Raw genomic sequence first — 18,739 nt, 5'->3', positions numbered from 1 at the left:
GTTGACGGTTCCTGCAGTAGAGTAACACAGTTACTCCTCTGCAATCCTCTTATTATCTCCTCTGTACTTAATACTGGGGAGTTGCTCCACAATTGCACCCAGACTATTCCCAACAAGAATGGCTTGTCAGATTGACTGGAAGAATAGAAACTTGACAATTTTGCTGTGTGACATTATTACAAACAATCTTCCTTATGAGGAGCCCTGGGAATATTCTCCACATATCCAGGGAGTGGGAGGAATTGTAGAAGAAAGTTATTAAAGTCAAGTCTTTTTCCAGGTTTAAAGATAGATTATTTTGGCAAGCTGCCATATAGCTACCTGGCTATTCCACCATAGAGTTGTACAGTCTGGAAATCTGTTTTGTTTTATCTTCTCATATATCTTCATTTCATCCACATGTGGAAGAGAATCTTATCATGCACTAACATTACCTGAATCAGACATTTTATTACACAGTTGCTTTGTGGGTACTACAGTGTTACTACAAAAATTTAAAAAGGAAATAAACGAATAAATCATTGCTTACATTACTGTATCTGGTTTTGTTTTCACTTATCCCTCATGATATTGTGTTTGTTTAACAGTCTTATCATAGCAACTTTGACCTCCTTGTTCCTCAGCGTGTAGATTATGGGATTCATCAAGGGAAAGACCACTGTGTGGAAAAAGCCCACCAGCTTGTCGAAGGGGAAGTCCTGGAAAGGGTGGCAGTAAATGTAGATGGCAGGACAGAACATGATGAAGACAATGATGATGTGGGTGATGCAGGTGGAGGCGGCTTTGCTCTTCCCTTGGCTGGAGCCCATCTTCACCTTGATGAGCAGGGCACCGTAGGAGATGAGGAGGAGGATGAAGCAAGCCGTGGTGACCAGACCACTGTTGATAAACATGGCAAACTCTAAGGAGTAGGTGTTGGTGCAAGCTAGCCTGATAATCTGGGTAACGTCACAGAAGAAGTTGTCCAGTTCATTTGGCCCACAGAAGGGGAGTGGCAGGATGAGGCCCATCTGGATCATAGTATGTGTGAAGCCCCCACCCCATGCACATAAAACCAACACCCAGCAAACCACTCGGGTCACCATGGTGGCATAGTGTAAAGGGTGGCAGATGGCCACATACCGATCAACAGCCATAGCTATAAGAAGGTAAACCTCTGCCCCACCCAAGAAGTGGATGAAAAAAATCTGAGCCATGCAGCCTTGATAGGAGATGGTTTTCTGACGCGTGAAGAGGTTGGCCATCATTTTGGGGGGGATCACTGTGCTATAGCAGATGTCCATGAATGCCAGATTGGCCAAGAAGAAAAACATGGGGGACCCAAGTTGGGCATCGCTCCAAATTGTTACAATGATAAGGACGTTCCCTGGTAAAATGATGACGTAAAAGATTAGGAGGAGAGCAGAGAAGAACAGCTGCAGCTCCCAATTCCGTGCTAATCCTTGGAGGACGAACTCTTTTACTGCAGTGTGATTCTCATGTTCCATCTCACGATGTGGTAGCTCTGTAATAAAATAATATTGGGGATGTAAAATAGGAAACAACTACAATTGTTTTCATTGTCTATTGATTCACCTTGACATGAATCCAATTAAAAGACAGAGGGGACAGGGAAAGAGTGGCTGGATGGTCCCTAATTGATTCCTGCATTAGAAAAGAGCAAGAGTCCAGTAGCACCTATAAGTCTAACAACATTTATGGTAGGGTAGGAGCTTTCATGAGTCACAGCTCACTTCTTCAGAATTCCTGCATAGCATTGTTAAAGGAAGACTGCTTGGGGATCTATTCAACACGGACCAGAGGGACCAATCAAGAAAGCAAAATTCATCATTGCTACATGTAATGGAAGACACGGAAGGAATCATATTTAGGAATTAGGTTTTGCGGTGCAAACTAGATCAATCACTTTCCGAACAAGCTGAGGAAACATGAAAGCTGCAAATCGATGACATTATAAAAGAGTAAAAATAGTAAAGTGGCTGATAAAAATAAATTTATTTATTTTCGTCATTATTATTATGTGGGTGGAAAGGAGCAAAAACCTTCACTGGGTGTGGGACTAAGGGGTCATATCCCTTATCACCATGTCAGAAGAGACACTGTGTTTCGGGTTGGGGGGGGTCTTCCTGGGAGAAGTTGCTACTTCTATGAAGAAGAGACAGCTTTCCTCTCTGGCTCCTCCTCAGGTCACAGGAACTATTGTGGGATGTCTTTGTTTTATTTATTGTTCTGCAACTCTACCTCTACTCTGAGCTGGATCGAGACCTACTGATAAGAAAGTCAACATTATTCAGCGAAATGAAGTTGAAAGGAAAATGGTTGAGTGAAACTGCAGACATAGAATTTATCAGAACATTTGATTTTGTTCATTTAAAACCATTTGCTTAACCCTCAGCCGTTTCTTTAATGCTACAAGGATCAATCAGCAGAGCAGAACAAACGCTGTTTTGAATGTTTCATAGAATCATAGAGTTGGGTCATACAGACCATCTAGTCCAACCCCCTGCCCAGTTCAGGATCAGCCTAAAGCATCTCTGACAAGTATTCATCCAGCCTCTTCTTGAAAACTGCCAGCGCTCTACTTACGTAGTATACAGTGGGGCTTTATAATGAAACGTGAATTCATTAAATTTAATTTTTTAGATTTTTGCTGCCCTCTCCACAAGCGGGCCCAGGGCTTGTCACACAACAGTATAATATTAATACAATTTGATAAAAGATACAATGCATAATAAAAAACACAATACAAACCACAATACAAAAGTTAAATACAACCACAATACAAATCACAATAAAAAATCACAATACATCACAACAGAAAAGTTAAAACCAAATTATCCAAGATGTGGCTTTCAGTATTCACAGACAATACCAACATTGCAAAGCCTCTCATCATTCATGCCCCGCCCCCCAATTACAGCTTTTAAATAAGGATTCTTACTGTTGTTTTCTGTTCATCTAAACACTTTAAAGTGTGGATGTGACTGAAAAGAGAGGTTTTGCTGATTGTTTTAGGGGTGGGGTTGAATTTTGTAGCGCGTGGAGGCAATTTGAAAAGTGTACCATTTCCATCAAAGCAGCAGAGCTCATTCATTGTAGATGTATTATTTAGATGACTGCAGCTTATTTTATGTTTGTGAGTTTATTCATTGAAATAAAAACCTACATGGTTAAAAAAAAAACCAGCACGGCTCCTTCAAGTGGAAAGAAATAGCCTTCTAGTATTGGGAGGGGTTCTGCCTAAGAGGTAATGAATCCACCTTGCTGTGGTAAGCCGTAGACTTAATCCCTGATTTTCCCAAATGAAATATCTCAGGAATCCAGTGTTAGGAACTCTCTCTTAGAGTAGACCATTGGCTTGGTATAAACTTCAGAGGCACAAATGGATTTGGGGAGTCAGCTTAGATTAGAAAGGAGAGAGTTCCGAACAAACTCTGTGAGAGGAAAAATTCTCCTAGCCAGAAGAAAGAGGTTGAGAAAGAAGATCAGAGTAGGAGGAAGGGAAGAGAAGAGAAAAAGGAGGCCAGGGGACCAACAGCCACTTACTTTGTTCCCGACAAATGGTTGGCAAATCGTTCTGGCAGAAGCAGGCCTCCTGAGCGTACGTGCTATATTGCTTCTGGTCCTCAGAGACGCAAGGGTGAGCAGGCATATCTGACAACACAAAGTCCTCCTGACGCACAGCTCCTTCCATCGGCCCCCAAGGCCCTTATTAAAAAGGTTGCAAGAAACTAACTTTTTCTTCATGTTCTACTTTCAGGGTTTTGATGAGCAACATGGGATAGGCAAGCCCATCTTGTATTTGACCCCTCATGTATCTGTGGTAGAGTCCTTTCCAAGTCCGTCCCAGATGCTGGGGATGGTAAGCAGCACTAAGGGTGGAGGTCTTTATCCTGCACACCTTGGCAGATACAAAGGCCACCTTGGCAGATACAAAGGATCTGCATTAATATATAATTTTAATGGTGGCTCCACTGTATTGTACACAGATTATATTATTACCACAAGATGTTCTGAGAGATGTGAAAAGAAGGAGAAAATGGAAGATCTAATAAAAAAAATTTGCATGAAGTTTGGCCAAATCCAACAAGGCAATTAGGCACTTAAAGACTGATTCTGCACACGTTGGACAATGCACTTTCAATGCACTTTATCAATTGTTTGAGGTGGATTTTTTTGTTCCGCACATGAAAAAATCGGTTCCAAATGACCTATAAAGAGGATTGGAAGTGTATTATCCAACGTGTGCAGATTCAGCCTGGATCAAGTTCAGATAATGCTCACTAGGAGCTTGATCTGGACCCAAATCCAAAATGAAATGATCCAAAGAATAAGCAAGAGAGATGCTCCAGGGACAGAGATTTGGTGTGGAATGGATTTGGTGCGAGTACTAGCAACATGGAGTCTGTGATCACCCCCCTGTACAAAGCTGCCGGTCCAAAGGGGAAAATTAGAAACCATAGCTGATTTCCCAGTCAACCGTGCCAGTGAGCACTATTGCTTTATATTATCTTCCCTTTTTTCATTTCTAGTTTATTAGGACAAACCCAAATCAGCCACAGGGGAAATCAGCCCTTGAGGAAGCAAAAGTCTGTAGAACAATAAATGCAACTATTGTATAGCAGATTCTTAGCAGAAATGGCACACAGTCAATTACAAGTTCGATGGCTGTTGTGGGTTTTCCGGGCTGTATTGCCGTGGTCTTGGCATTGTAGTTCCTGACGTTTCGCCAGCAGCTGTGGCTGGCATCTTCAGAGGTGTAGCACCAAAATACAGAGATCTCTCAGTGTCACAGTGTGGAAAAGATGTAGGTCATTTGTATCTACTCAGGAGGGGTGGGGTTGAGCTGAGTCATCCTGTAAGAGTTTTCCAGGGTGTGGAATGCTAATGGCGGGAGGCTTCACTGTATCCTGAGGAGGTTCTTTTGCATATGGATTGGTACTTGATGTGCTAATCTTCTCTACAGGGCTATTGTCGAGTATAGAGTGTTTTGTTAGCCTGGTGTTTTTCAGAACTGGAAACCATACTCTGTTCATTTTTAAGGTTTCTTCTTTCCTGTTGAAGTTTTGCTTATGCTTGTGAATTTCAATGGTTTCCCTGTGCAGTCTGACAAAGTAGTTGGAAGTGTTGTCCAGTATTTTGGTGTCCTGGAAAAAAAAGTACTGTGCCCTGTTTGAGTTAGGCTATGTTCAGCCACTGCTGATTTTTCAGGTTGTCCAAGTCTGCAGTGTCTGTCATGTTCTTTTATTCTTGTCTGGATGCTACACTTTTTGGTCCCGATGTAAACTTGTCCACAGCTGCAGGTTATACGGTATACTCCTGCAGAGGTGAGGGGGTCTCTACTGTCTTTTGCTGATCGTAGCATCTGTTGTATTTTTCGGGTGGGTCTGAATACTGCTTGAAGGTTATGCTTTTTCATAAGCTTTCCCATCTGATCAGTAATTTCTTTGATATATGGCAAAAACACTTTTCCTGTAGGAGACTGTTTTTCCTTGGTTGTTTGATTCCTCCTGGGTTTGATTGCTCTTCGGATTTCATTTCTGGAGTAGCCATTTGCCTGAAGTGCGTGGTTTAGATGATTAATTTCCTCATTGAGAAAGTGCGGCTCACATATCCGTCTTGCACGATCCACTAATGTTTTCATTATGCCTCTTTTCTGTCGGGGGTGGTGATTGGAGTTTTTGTGTAAGTACCGATCAGTGTGAGTTGATTTCCTGTAGACCTTGTGACCTAACTGAAAGTTTGCTTTGCGGATGACCAAGGTATCCAGGAATGGGAGTTTTCCCTCGATTTCTTTCTCCATTGTGAATTGTATGTTCAGGTGGATGTTGTTGAGATGATTCAAAAACCCCATCAATTCTTCCTCCCCATGGCTCCAAATGATAAATGTATCATCCACAAACCGGAACCATACACTAGGTTTGTGGGGTGCTGATTCTAGAGCTGTTTTTTCAAAACGTTCCATGTAGAAGTTTGCTATAACTGGGCTGAGTGGGCTCCCCATGGCCACCCCATCCATCTGTTCATAGAATTCGTTGTCCCATTGGAAGTAACTGGTTGTCAGACAATGGTGGAATAAGGCTGTTACATCCTCTGGGAAAATCTGATTAATAAGTGCAATAGTGTCTTTTACTGGAACCTTGGTAAACAGGGACACAACATCAAAACTGACAAGTATGTCTTGTGGATTGAGTTTCAGCGAACTGATTTTGTTGATGAAATCTGCTGAATCTTTGATGTAAGATGAGGTTTTCCCAATGTGGTCCTGCAGGAGATTGGCCAGATGTCTAGCTAATTCATATGTCGGTGAACCAATGGCACTCACAATGGGTCGGAGTGGGACTGAATCCTTATGTATGAAACGTCAGGAACTACAATGCCAAGACCACAGCAATACAGCCCGGAAAACCCACAACAGCCATCGTTCTCCAGCCGTGAAAGCCTTCGACAATACAATTACAAGTTCCCTTCTCTTTTCTCATTGGATGCATTCCTTTTAAGAACTCTTCTTCTCCTATGAAATGAGAATCACTGAAAGCTGTTTCGGTGGCTGCTAACTTTGGGATATTATCTCAAACCAACAGCTTATGTTTCAATTTGCAAGATAGTTTCAGATTGGTAGTCATGGTCTGTAGTGGAAGAGTAAGAATCGGGGCCAGAAGCACCTTAAAAAACAACTAGATTTCCAAAGTATGAGCTTTCCAGAGTCAGAGCCCTCTTAATCAGATACTCTTGAAAGCTCTTGTTCTTCTATTTGCAAGAAACTTCAGGGTGTTGCATCATCTTCCTTGCATCTCAAACTGTGTTTTGGGGTTGATTTTCAGACCCAGCACCAAACTGGTGCTTTGCTTTCTCTCCAACATCATAACCCTTAAATCCTATCCCAAGCGTGGTAGATCTTCAGGACAATAATATAGGACCAAGTTTACACAGATTATGACATACTAAGATGAACGCAGCCTGCCATGTTCTGTGGCTTGTCAAATGCATAACACTCACACGCACACATGCACACGTGTGTGCGCACATGCACACACACACACACAGAGATGCACATCACCTCCATTTTTGCTACTTGAGATGAAGTTATTGAGGCACCGTACCTGACTGCAAAGTAGGATTGCCAAATCCAGGTTGGGAAATTTCTGGAGATTTGGAGGAGGAGCCTGAGGAGGGTGGGGTTTAGTTGGGGGAGGTACCTCAACAGGTTATAATGCAGTAGTCCAGTAGATTTATTGTCATTAGTCATAGGCCATCACAAGATTTAAAAAAAATGCTTAGTCTAAAAACAGTTACATCCATAGAGTCCACCTTCCAAAGCAGCCATTTTCTCCAGGAAAACTGATCTCTGTAGCCTGGAGATGAGTTTTAATTCTGGGAAATGTCCAGCCCCAACCTGGATTCTGGCAATCCCATTGCTAGGTTGCTCAGTGGCCCACAAATTGTGCACAGCAGACTTGTCATTGTGACAGGCACCTAGAGAGACAGGCATTCCCGATGGATGAATGCTCAATTCTCCCTCTGTAAACGTGGAAACCATGGATTTCTGTTACATTGCGTTTGTGAAAGTGACTTCAATAAAGATTATAAAGCAAGTAAAAATATTATTTACAGCTGTCATCAATAGGGTCGCCGTATGTCTGTTTTTTACCCGGATGGTCCAGTATTTTGTAGGGACTGTCGAATATTGTTGTTGTTGTTAGGGAAAATGTTTCCCCAAACCCAGAAACCTGGCTTCTCCCCCTCCCCCCACTTCCCGGCAGCTCCATCGCCCAGCTTGGCCGCCCAGCATCCTGAACATCGCCAGCGGCTCAGGGGCCAGCCAACCCAGGCAACTGATCTCCTGTGTGGCACCACATGGGAGTGGCCAGCCAACTAGGCTGCCCAGAAATTGGGTGATGAGATGACATCATTGTGAGTGCCACATTCCTCTCCCTGGGTCCAGTATTATTCCGGACCACATCTGGCAACCCTAGTCATCACAGGGGTGCATATGCTATATCCTAGTAGCTTCAGGACATTCTTCTATTTGTCTCTTCTGAGGCCCCACTTTGGGCTAGATGGATAGCAACCTAAAAGAAGGCCTTCTTGGTAATGGCACCAAAATCATGGCCTTCCTTGACAGGAGTATTCATCTGATCTCTTCTATCACAGTCTTCTACCAGCAGGGGAATTTTTTTTTGTTTTGTCTGGCATTCCCTCAATAATTCCGCCTTCCTGCATTACGTTTCAATTTCTGCTTTTATGTTTTATATATCTATTTCAGTTTTTTATTTTAACAGTTTTTATAATACTTGTTTTGAATTGTTAGTCACATTGGTGGTCTCGGCTGTAGAGAAAGACGCAGCACCAGCTGCAGCTGACACCCCAGCAGCAGAATTTTGAGGGGGGAGACCAGGGCCGAATCCCCACGGCTCAAGTTTGCCGCTATTTTCCCACCATTTATGTGCTTCCCAGAGGGCTGTTCACATACTCTCACCTCAATCCCTCCATTCTTTCGCATCTGTTGCATTGCGCCTCAGACAAGGCTGTCACGCTTTCAAACGCTTCTCTTGTGCGGTTCCCACCATGGAGGTGAACAAATAGAAGCGGTTCCCTCCCCCTCTTAACTACCCCCACTTCCTTGTTTCTTGCCTTTCCGGAACACCATCTCTCTTTGCCAAGCAATTCTTATGGTCCCAACTCTGTCCAAGGCATGCTCCCACCCCCATCCTGTTTATTTTTTTTTAAAGGAGGCATTCCTAGCACTATTGTGCAACCCCGTTCATGAAGATCACCCACAAGCGGTTTGGGACGTGGTGTTGTAAAAAGCCCACGAAGGCAGCGGGGGGGGGGTTTGCAATTTATTTTACAGTAAATAATGTTTCACTGACAAAGGAGAGCCTGGGTAATTTCTGATAAGTGGACTGTGTGCCAGCAAAGGTTGACTCTTTCTGTTTTTTAATTTAAAAAATTAAAATTATCACTATAGCGAAAAATCACTATCCTATAATTATAGTTGAGCGGTAACATTAACCAATCATAGGTATCAATGGGGGTGTCGCCCTGCCATTGCAATTGAGCAGAAAATCGATATAGTGAAAATCTAGCATTATTTATTTTTTTTAAAAGGCTATGTGATGTCATCATCGGCGACAGTGGATCTAAACCTGCCCCGTATCACATGATTCTCTGAGGGATGTGAACGGAGTATAGCTCGATGCTGGCGCAGTAAAAGTGGGGATGTGAACACAGACTGGGACATTGCGGGATAGAATCCAGCGCAATTATTGCGTATGAAAAGTGGAAGGTAGGGAAGTGTGGATTCGGCCCATTTCTTCAGCATTCCATCTATGCATGAAGTCACTTCTGGTGCAAAACTGGAAGTGACATCATTATTCTAGAGCGACACTTTAGGATTCACCCAAAACTCTATGGTTAAACCACAATGGTTTTATCACTTGGGTGCTTTTTAACCACTCAATGTATTTTTTTCATGCCATATTTCAGATTTTCCTGCAAGCCTGGAGCATTTTTCAGGTTTGTAGAAAGATTTGTCTTGTTTATTCACAGCTCTAGCCTCTGGATTTATGTATCCATAGATTTGGCTGCATTGAAAATTAGATATATTGACAAATGACCGGCAAAGAACTCGTAGGTGGGCCATCCCATTCCTCCTTCATTTTCTTGCCCCCCCCTTTAGCTATCTCTTCTCTCACTTTTTGTCTCCTTGCCTTTCTCTTTCTTGTTCTCTCCCCACCAGTGCCTACTGTCACACTATCTCACTTTCTTTCTCTTTTTCCTTTGACCCCCATTCCATCACTCTGACTCCCTTTTCATTGGGTATTACAGTTGATAACAAGTTGTAAATATTTATTGTACTGTATGTATATTTCCAGGCAAATTGTGAAGGCTTATGAAGAAGCGAGGTGCAGCGAAACAGAGTACCAACGTAGCCGGCAAACCCATTGCCATTCTCCCGCTGGGAGTCTTCCCCTGTGGGGGAGGGGACTCACTCGGCATTTGAGTTTTCTTACCGTATAACTGCTGTGGTTTAGAGGGTTCTGTGCCTGTAAATGAATGTATTATACGCCTTGAATTATAAAATTTATATGCTTTATGGTATATGGTCTAATTGGCTAGTCCTTCTTGAGTGATTAGTGCTGAAGACCATTCCCCTCATGGATATTGTTGACTGGTAAGGACAGTGGCGGGAACTTATCTCCTTGCTTGCAATGCCACCACTAGAAAGGAAATGATGGCACATCTGGTGGCTGCAAAAATTCCTTCTCCTCCTCCTCCTCCTCCTGTCTGCAGCGCCACTGCCAGCTATCCTGCACACAGCTTCGAGGGCAGGCAGCATCAGTTCTTGTTCTACATAAGTGCAAAGAAGTTCCTTTAGCCCCTCCGTTTTGGATAAGTTTTCAGTTTTTTTCTGCTAATTTGGAGGAGGGTGGTGTTCTCCAAGTTTGCAAGAAAGTTTCCCATTTTTTCCACCTGGTCCTGACACACCGATTTAAGTATCCATAGATGGATCCAGTTTGAGAATGAGATATATTGATTATACTATAAACCCACCTTTATGATACTGTCTCTAGTTTTGTTTTCACACGTCCCTCCTAAGTTTATATTTCCTCAGCATTCTGAGTATAGCAACTTTGACCTCCTTATTCCTCAGCGTGTAGATCATGGGGTTCATCAAAGGAAAAACCACCGTGTGGAAAAAGCCCACCAGCTTGTCAAAGGGGAAGTCCCGGAAAGGATGGCAGTAAATGTAGATGGCGGGACAGAACATGATGAAGACGATGATGATGTGGGTGATGCAGGTGGAGGCGGCTTTGCTCTTCCCTTGGCTGGAGCCCATCTTCACCTTGATGAGCAGGGCACCGTAGGAGATGAGGAGGAGGATGAAGCAAGCCGTGGTGACCAGGCCACTGTTGATAAACATGGCAAACTCTAAGAAGTAGGTGTTGGTGCAAGCTAGCCTGATAATCTGGGTAACGTCACAGAAAAAGTTGTCCAGTTCATTTGGCCCACAGAAGGGGAGTGGCAGGATGAGACCCATCTGGATCATAGAGTGTATGAAGCCCCCACCCCATGCACATAATACCAACACCCAGCAAACCACTCGGGTCACCACGGCGACGTAGCGTAACGGGTGGCAGATGGCCACATACCGATCGACAGCCATGGCTATAAGTAGGAAAAACTCAGCCCCACCTAGGAAGTGGATGAAAAAAATCTGAGCCATGCAGGCTTGATAGGAGATGGTTTTCTGGCGCGTGAAGAGGTTGGCCATCATGTTTGGAGGGGTAACAATGCTGTAGCAGATGTCCATGAATGCCAGATTGGACAAGAAGAAAAACATGGGGGACCCTAGGTGGACATCGCTCCTAATTGTTACAATGATAAGGATATTCCCAGGTAAAATGATGGCATAAAATATTAGGAGGAGAGCAGAAAGTAACATCTGTAGCTCCCACTTCCATGCTAATCCCTGGAGAATGAACTCCTTTACAACAGTGTGATTCTCATGTTCCATCTCAAGTGCGAAGCCCTGCAAGGAAATAACACCATGGGTATCAAATGGAAAACTACTACAGACTGTTTTCTTTCCCTATTGATGCATTGTTATAAATTCAAAGGATAAATCTCCCAAGAAGAAAGTAGTGTCAGAGAGACTGCTGGGTTAATATATGTCTAGACTAGTTGGGTTTCCCTTTATCAGTTACTAAATGTTTCATGCCTAGCACCTAATGTTTGGCTCTCTTTGTCTGAACTATTTCTCTTTTTCCATCAGCTTCTGCAGTGGCTTTTTAAAGGCAGCCCATTCGTCCTAGATCATGGGGCCAAACCATGAATCTAGAATTAAATTTTAAGTATATGCAATGGAATATAAACCACGAAACATATTTAGAGGTTACAGTAGGATTTGAGTTTAGTGGCACCTTCAGAGACCAACAAGATTTTCAGAGTATAAGCTTTTAAGAGTCAACGCTCCTTCTTCAGATACCTAAAGAATATCTGTATCTGAAGAGTACCTGTATCTTCTTCAGATACCTGTATCTAAAGAAGGGAGCTTTGACTCCTTAAAGCTTATACTCTGGAAATTTTGTTGGTCTCTAAGGTGCCACTGGACTTGAATCCCACTGGACTCAAATAAGAACATAAGAACATAAGCAAAGCCATGTTGGATCAGGCCAGTGGCCCATCCAGTCCAACATTCTGTCACACACAGTGGCTAGAAATCCAGTGCCATCTAAAAGACTGTCAGTGAGGCCAGGACACCAGAAGCCCTCCCACTGCCTTCCTTCCAGCACCAAGACAACAGAGCACCACCTCCCCACAAAGAGAATACCATCTATCTCCTGTGGCTAATAGCCACTGATGGACCTCTGCTCCATATATTTGTCCAGTCCCCTCTTGAAGCTGGCAATGCTTGTAGCTGCCACCACCTCCTGTGGCAACGAATTCCATGTGTTTATCACCCTTTGTGTAAAGTAGTCCTGCTGTTCTTCTGCAGACCAATAAGGCTACCTGCCTGAAATTATGCAGAGGTTACATTTTGCAATACAAAACAGATCAATCACTGCCCAGAACAGAAAGAAGAACAATGCAGGCAGCAGGCACACTACAAGAGTAAACATGCAGTATTTATTTTTTTCCCCATTTAAAATACAAAATCTGTTATATACTATAAAAATATATACTAATAAAGGGATTACAAATAATAGGATCCATCTTTCTGTGGCATGCATAGTGCCACAGAAAATGAATCTAGGAGTCTCAAGATTGGCCACCACCTTTAGGATGGTCATGGGACCTGTAACAACAAGAACAACAACAGCAGCAGCAGCAGCAGCAACAACAACAACTGTGCTTAAATACTGCTCTTCTAGACAGATCAGTGTCCCACTCTGAGTAGTGAAAAAGTACCTGTATTATTACCACCACAATACAATTGGGGAGCTGGAGCTGAGAGGAGTAGCTTACCCAAGGCTGCCTACTGAGCTCTTGGCGATGGCAGTAGTGGGATTTCAACCAGCAGAGTGCAGATTTGCAGCCCAACCACTTCGCCACTATGCTACAGCAGCTGAAATGTGAAGGGAATTATAACATCCCAACCATTGTATTCATCAGAATCCCACAACCCAGGCCCTGCTTCTTGTGCTGGATGCCATTATTGACTCTGGAAAATACAGCTTATCTATATATATAAAGGCAAGTGTCCTGATTGACTCATCAACATCCAGACCAAACCCCTGGACCTAGAAACACGAAATTTGGGGAGAACATTCTTTTCATGATGTAAACACCTACTAAGAAGGGATTTTAAGAAATCTGCCTGCTAAGGGGGTAAAAAGGAGTAAAATGTGTTTTCCCAAAAGGATACAGCTTTCCTGTGTGGCTGGCAGGCTACTGCCTGCTTGCACCCCCACCCACTGCCAGCTCGGCCACTCCTCCCTGATTGGGCCAGCCTTTCAAGGTCATTTGCATATGCAGGCTGATTGGGGTTCACAACATACCACACTTCATCCTCCCCGACAGTTGGAACACAGAGGTCATTTGCATTGGTCCTCCTCACCCCCCCCCCACATTGCATTGGTCCTTACCTTCCACATTCTAAACAGTCTGCAGTTGCTATAGGGAGTCATTGAATGTGTCCTGAGGTAAAATGCACCTCCCAGTTCCCCCCTAAAAGTTCACTAGGGTTGCCAATCTCCATGTGGGGCCTGGCTTGCCTGTGTGGCTGGCAGGCTCCTGCCTGCTTGCACCCCCCCCCCTCTCTTTGAGTGGTCAGCTATGGAACTCTGTATTCTGAGGTAAAAATTGGGTAAAGGAAACTGCAGACAGTTGAAGACAGACGGTACAAGACTCCTGAAAAGGGATTTTATATAAATGTCAGTATGGCAACTGAGTTTTAAAATGTTCATGGGGAGATGATGCATGACCTTTCTAGGGGCCATTTCGATGTGAACCTTAATGTAAACTGGATTTAAAGTAGTTAAATACCATAGCGAAGCATGGGTATCAAGCTAATCAGAAAATAAAGCTAGGCATTCGAAATTTGTTATCTGAGTTCAGGATGACGATGGGAGTGCAGTGCCAAGAGGAAAGGAATCGAGACCACCTGGCCTAGGAGGACCCCCAAAATTGGCCATGGGCTTCAGGATGACTGTAATGTGAAACATGAAGGGAATCTGAGCATCGTTCATGACCCATGCCATTCAGATCCCCCCACTTCACACTTCTTGCATCAGAAGCGGTGGTTGCCTGTGGTAGGCATAGTGCATCCGAAACGAAAGCTATCAACCTCAAAATTAGTCAGTTTCAGGATGGTAGTGGAAGTTACAGCGGCAAATGTGAAGGGAATCAGATCATCTTGGCCTGTATAATACTCCAAAATCCCACCCCACCTCCTGCTTTTTGCTTTGCAAGCTATGGCCACCTGTGGCAGGCATAACTCATTGGAAAATAAAGCTAGTGGGTTAAAAAGAGGTCACTGCTAGTTTTCAACAGATATTAGAATTTTGTAGAGTGTTGAGATAGAGCCAAAATCGGTACAGTTTAGTTTGAGTATATTTTCGAATTGAGTTGTTTTACCTGTGATCAAATTTCTTATGTCAGGCGGGTTCAGCATGTGATTGATTTGAAGATCTTGATACCACTGTATTTTGTCACCAGTCTGAGATTCCTCTGGCAGTTTTGGGATAAGCTGAGCATTTTTGGCAATGTCTATCAAGTGAGATAGTTTATTGGTTCTCCACACTTTAAAAGAGTCTTGCTATTCACCAGGTTTAATTAAAAAAATCAAAATAAAAAGTTTTTTAAAAAGGTTACTAGTTTCAGGGTGATGGTGGGAATTACAGTGCTAAAAATGAAAATCTTACTATGTTGGCAGGCTTTACCAACCCAAAAAACCTCTGGTATTTGCAATAGAAGCAAAGGTTTAGTCATGGGAAGCCAGCCTGGGCAGGCAGCTTGGGGCCATGCTACAAGTGACGAATGACACCTGCCTGGCAAGTGAACAGACTCACGTGAATTCCTCCCTGTTCACTTGCCATTCAGTTGTGCTCCACTTCATCAAAGATGGGTGAGCATTTTCCACCGTCCCTATCTGAGCTGACTGCCCATGCTGGCTTCTCACGAGTAAACCTTTGCTCCCCTTTCAAGTACCAGAGGTTTGTTTGGGAGATAGTCTGACAAAAGAAAGGAGGGTTAACAGCTTCTCTGACCTATCAGAGCCTGTGTTGTCTAGTAGTTAGTATATTGGATCAAGAACCAGAACCTCCAGTCTGCCAAGAACATCGCCTGATAGATTTGGACCTGTCACATCCTTACAGCCAGACATCCCTCACAGGGTTGTTGTGAGAATAAAATGGAGAAGAAGAGAACAATGTAAACCTCTTTGTTTCTTTACCAGTGAGAATGGTGGGGTAGAACATTTGTAATAAATCAAATTTTGGCTGCCGTTTATGAAAAGGGTTGATTACTCTTGCAGTTCTCTTGCTGCAGCTCTATTGGCAGGAGGCAAAATGGGTCCTTCAGCATACGGCAAATGCAGGGAGCTTTGGACTTAGCTAGCAGTACTTGCAGTAGTCAATAAATTTCAATATTCATATATGACAATGACACCAGAACAGAACAGAAAAGGAGTACTATGCTACCCATTTCTTTAAAAAAAAAAATTATTGGTGAGTTTACTTTTCAAATTCAATACATTCATTCCCTCAATATCTAATTAACCCTATCCCCCACCCTTTCCCTCTCCCCTCCCCATCGACTTCCAACAGCTTTCCAACCCTTAACCCCTCTTATTACTTAATAAATCCCTTACTCTAAGCATATTCTAATTTTTTTTTCCCAGGTATTCTATCATATATATCAAATATCTTATCAATATAATATACTTCTATCAATTATGCTATCAAATATTCTGTCAGTATAATATACATCTATCAGTTATACTATCAATATAATATAAATCTTATACCCCTCAATATAGCAGACCAGTATAATATAGTATAATATATAACAAAAGTCTTAATTTAAACATATTCTATTTCTTTTAAACCTATATTCTATCAAATATACTGTCGTCATTATAATATGTATTAACCCCTACTGTGTGCCCTGCCACCAATGTGGCACAGCATACAACACCGTACTACACATTCATTATATAATATACTATCTGATCCACTAGCATTATAGTATATATAGTATACCCCATCAGTATATTTATTTAACTATTTCCTTATTCATATACTCTAAAAAAGATATTACCTATCCTAACCTCCCTATCTTATTCTTTACAAAATCAGTTCTAAATTTCACCCCTTTTCTACTATATTATAGTCCAAGCTTAGATTAAAATAGATATAAATTGGTATAATGGTAAAGTCACTTCTCTCTTCTGTTTAAAATGTCTTGTTTTAAAAATTCTCAAACTGCCACAGTTCTATGCTACCCATTTCTTATGGCATTTAATTTGCTGTTATTAACTGCAACCTCTTCCTTTATCTAAGTTTTGGGGGGCTGCTCAAATTGCTGCAACAGCCAAAAGGAAGAAAGCTGCCCACATCCTTCCTCCAGGGCACTCTACGAATGCCTGAACGGTTAGAGCAGGAGCAGCAGAAGAGGACGAGCCAGCAAGCCAGAGTGGAAGGATCAGGGCCGGTGCCAGGGTGAGGAAAGGGCACCGAAGAAGTTCTCATTGACCTCCCCGAATAACTACACAGGAGTCTTGTGGCACGTTTAAAGATGGACAGACTTTTAGTCCAGCACCACCTCCCTGCATTCGTAAGCATTTGCTGCTCTCAGCCACCAGACTACTCTCAGCCCGGAGGCTCTCAAAGGGACCTTAACAATTTAATTTTTTTTAGGTATAGGCTTCTTTCTGAAATGTCCAGCTAACAAGATAAAGTGTGAATGGAATGATCTGGTTCTTTGTTTCCAGCTCGTTATTCAACACAGAAGGAGCAGAGTCACCTGGGCTCAGGAGCACATGGTCTGCAGCTGCTAGAGGAGGTAAGGGCTTTTTGCCTTTCTTGGCTGTGGTGGGTTAAGCTGAGAAGCTAAGGGTGGTCCTCTCTAGCTTTGGGGCTTTTTGTGTGTAGTTTTGTGTTGATTTGAGTGTAGTTTTGAGGCTAAGTGTGTTTGGGCTTGATTGTGTTTGAGGGTGAGTGTGTTTGTAAGGCTGCTGGGGGTTGCTGGAGTACAAGCCACACACCCCCTTTGTGCTCACCTCCTGTGCTTAGCAGGAAGTGACGTTTTGCATTGAAAAGGCAACTGCTGGGCAGGGGCGCCGAAGGGCGAGAGCTAAAGGGCTCTTGGCCTGTGGCTCTTAGCCGGGGGATCATAGCCGTTTTCTTTCCTCTTAGTGTGTTGTTCCTAAAACAGAATAATGAAGTCAGAATGCCAGCAGGGGGTTGGGGGCTTTCCAGTGTATTGCACTGAGTGTCACATGTATGACTATCTGCCTTCTGGTCAGAAGTCCTGGATGTGTGCTCGCTGCAAGGAGCTCCTGGTTCTCAGGGAACGAGTACGTACCCTTGAGGCCAAGGTGGCTGACCTGGAGAAGCGGAGACAGTTAGATAGGCACGAGGACAAGATTCTCAGGGACAGGATAGATGTGTCCCACTCTAAAAATGGCAGCGTTCTTGTTGTCAAGGAGAATGAGGATCTTGTGGAATCAGGGCACCGTACTGAGGATAAGGGGAACATGCCCTCAGAAGGGACCTCTTCTTCAGTTGGTGAGCAGGTTTCCTTTCGCATCAAGGAACCATCCCTGGGTGGGGCGGGAGGGAGGCTCTTGGTAGTTGGTGATTCGATCCTTAGACAAGTAGATAGCTGGGTGGCACAACCGCGTTCTGACCGTATGGTGACTTGCCTGCCTGGTGCGAAGGTAGCGGACATTACGCGTGTTATAGATAGGCTGGTAGATAGTGCTGGGGAAGAGTCAGCGGTCGTGGTCCATGTTGGAACCAACGATGTTGGGAAATGCAGTCGTGAGGTCTTGGAACAAAAATTTAGGCTGTTAGGCAGGAGACTCAAGGCCAGGACCTCCAAGGTAGCCTTCTCAGAAGTGCTACCTGTTCCACGCGCAGGGCCAGAGAGACAAACGCAGATCAGGAGTCTCAATGCGTGGATGAGACGATGGTGTAGGGAGGAAGGGTTCAAGTTTGTTAGGCACTGGGATTCTTTTTGGGACAAGCGGGAGCTGTACAAGAGAGACGGTCTCCACTTGTCCCGAGAAGGAACCCAGCTGCTGGCACTTAAAATCAAAAAGGTGGCAGAGCAGTTTTTAAACTAAATGCTAGGGGAAAGCCGACAAGAGATAAAGTGTCTCTGGTTCAGGATGGTTCATCTCAGAGAGATGAAGGACTAGGTATAACACTTCTACAGGGAGATAGATTAGAGTTGTCAACTGAGATGGAGACAAACAGTGCAGATGACCTAACTACGTCTCGAGGCAAAGTGTGCCGGGGAAGTTACAGGTGTTTATATACAAATGCTAGAAGTGTCCGAGGTAAAATTGGGGAGCTGGAATGTTTAGTGTTGGGCGAATCCATAGACATTGTGGGCATATCAGAAACTTGGTGGGATGAGGAAAATCAGTGGGACACGGTGATTCCTGGATATAAATTATATCGGAAGGATAGGGAGGGAAGGGTTGGTGGTGGGGTGGCTCTATATGTCAGAGAAGGTATACATTCCAGTAAGATTGAGAAGGTAACTGAATTAGATTCGCATCTGG

At 43.5% G+C, this 18,739-nt stretch overlaps 2 protein-coding genes across 2 annotated transcripts; both read right to left on the bottom strand.

The window, feature by feature from the left end:
* Positions 1-551: 551 nt before the first annotated feature.
* LOC129340253 (olfactory receptor 4N2-like) lies at positions 552-1,487 on the bottom strand. Its single transcript, XM_054994934.1, has one exon. It carries the CDS (start codon positions 1,485-1,487, stop codon positions 552-554), a length of 936 nt encoding a protein of 311 aa, XP_054850909.1.
* Positions 1,488-10,585: 9,098 nt separating this feature from the next.
* On the bottom strand, positions 10,586-11,521 carry LOC129339621 (olfactory receptor 4N2-like). Its single transcript, XM_054994201.1, has one exon. The coding sequence runs from the start codon at positions 11,519-11,521 to the stop codon at positions 10,586-10,588; it is 936 nt and encodes a 311-aa protein (XP_054850176.1).
* Between the last annotated feature and the right edge of the window lie 7,218 nt (positions 11,522-18,739).

This window comes from Eublepharis macularius, chromosome 12, assembly GCF_028583425.1.
Source record: "Eublepharis macularius isolate TG4126 chromosome 12, MPM_Emac_v1.0, whole genome shotgun sequence".
NCBI lineage: Eukaryota > Metazoa > Chordata > Lepidosauria > Squamata > Eublepharidae > Eublepharis > Eublepharis macularius.
This window is presented reverse-complemented; position numbering and strand designations above follow the sequence as displayed.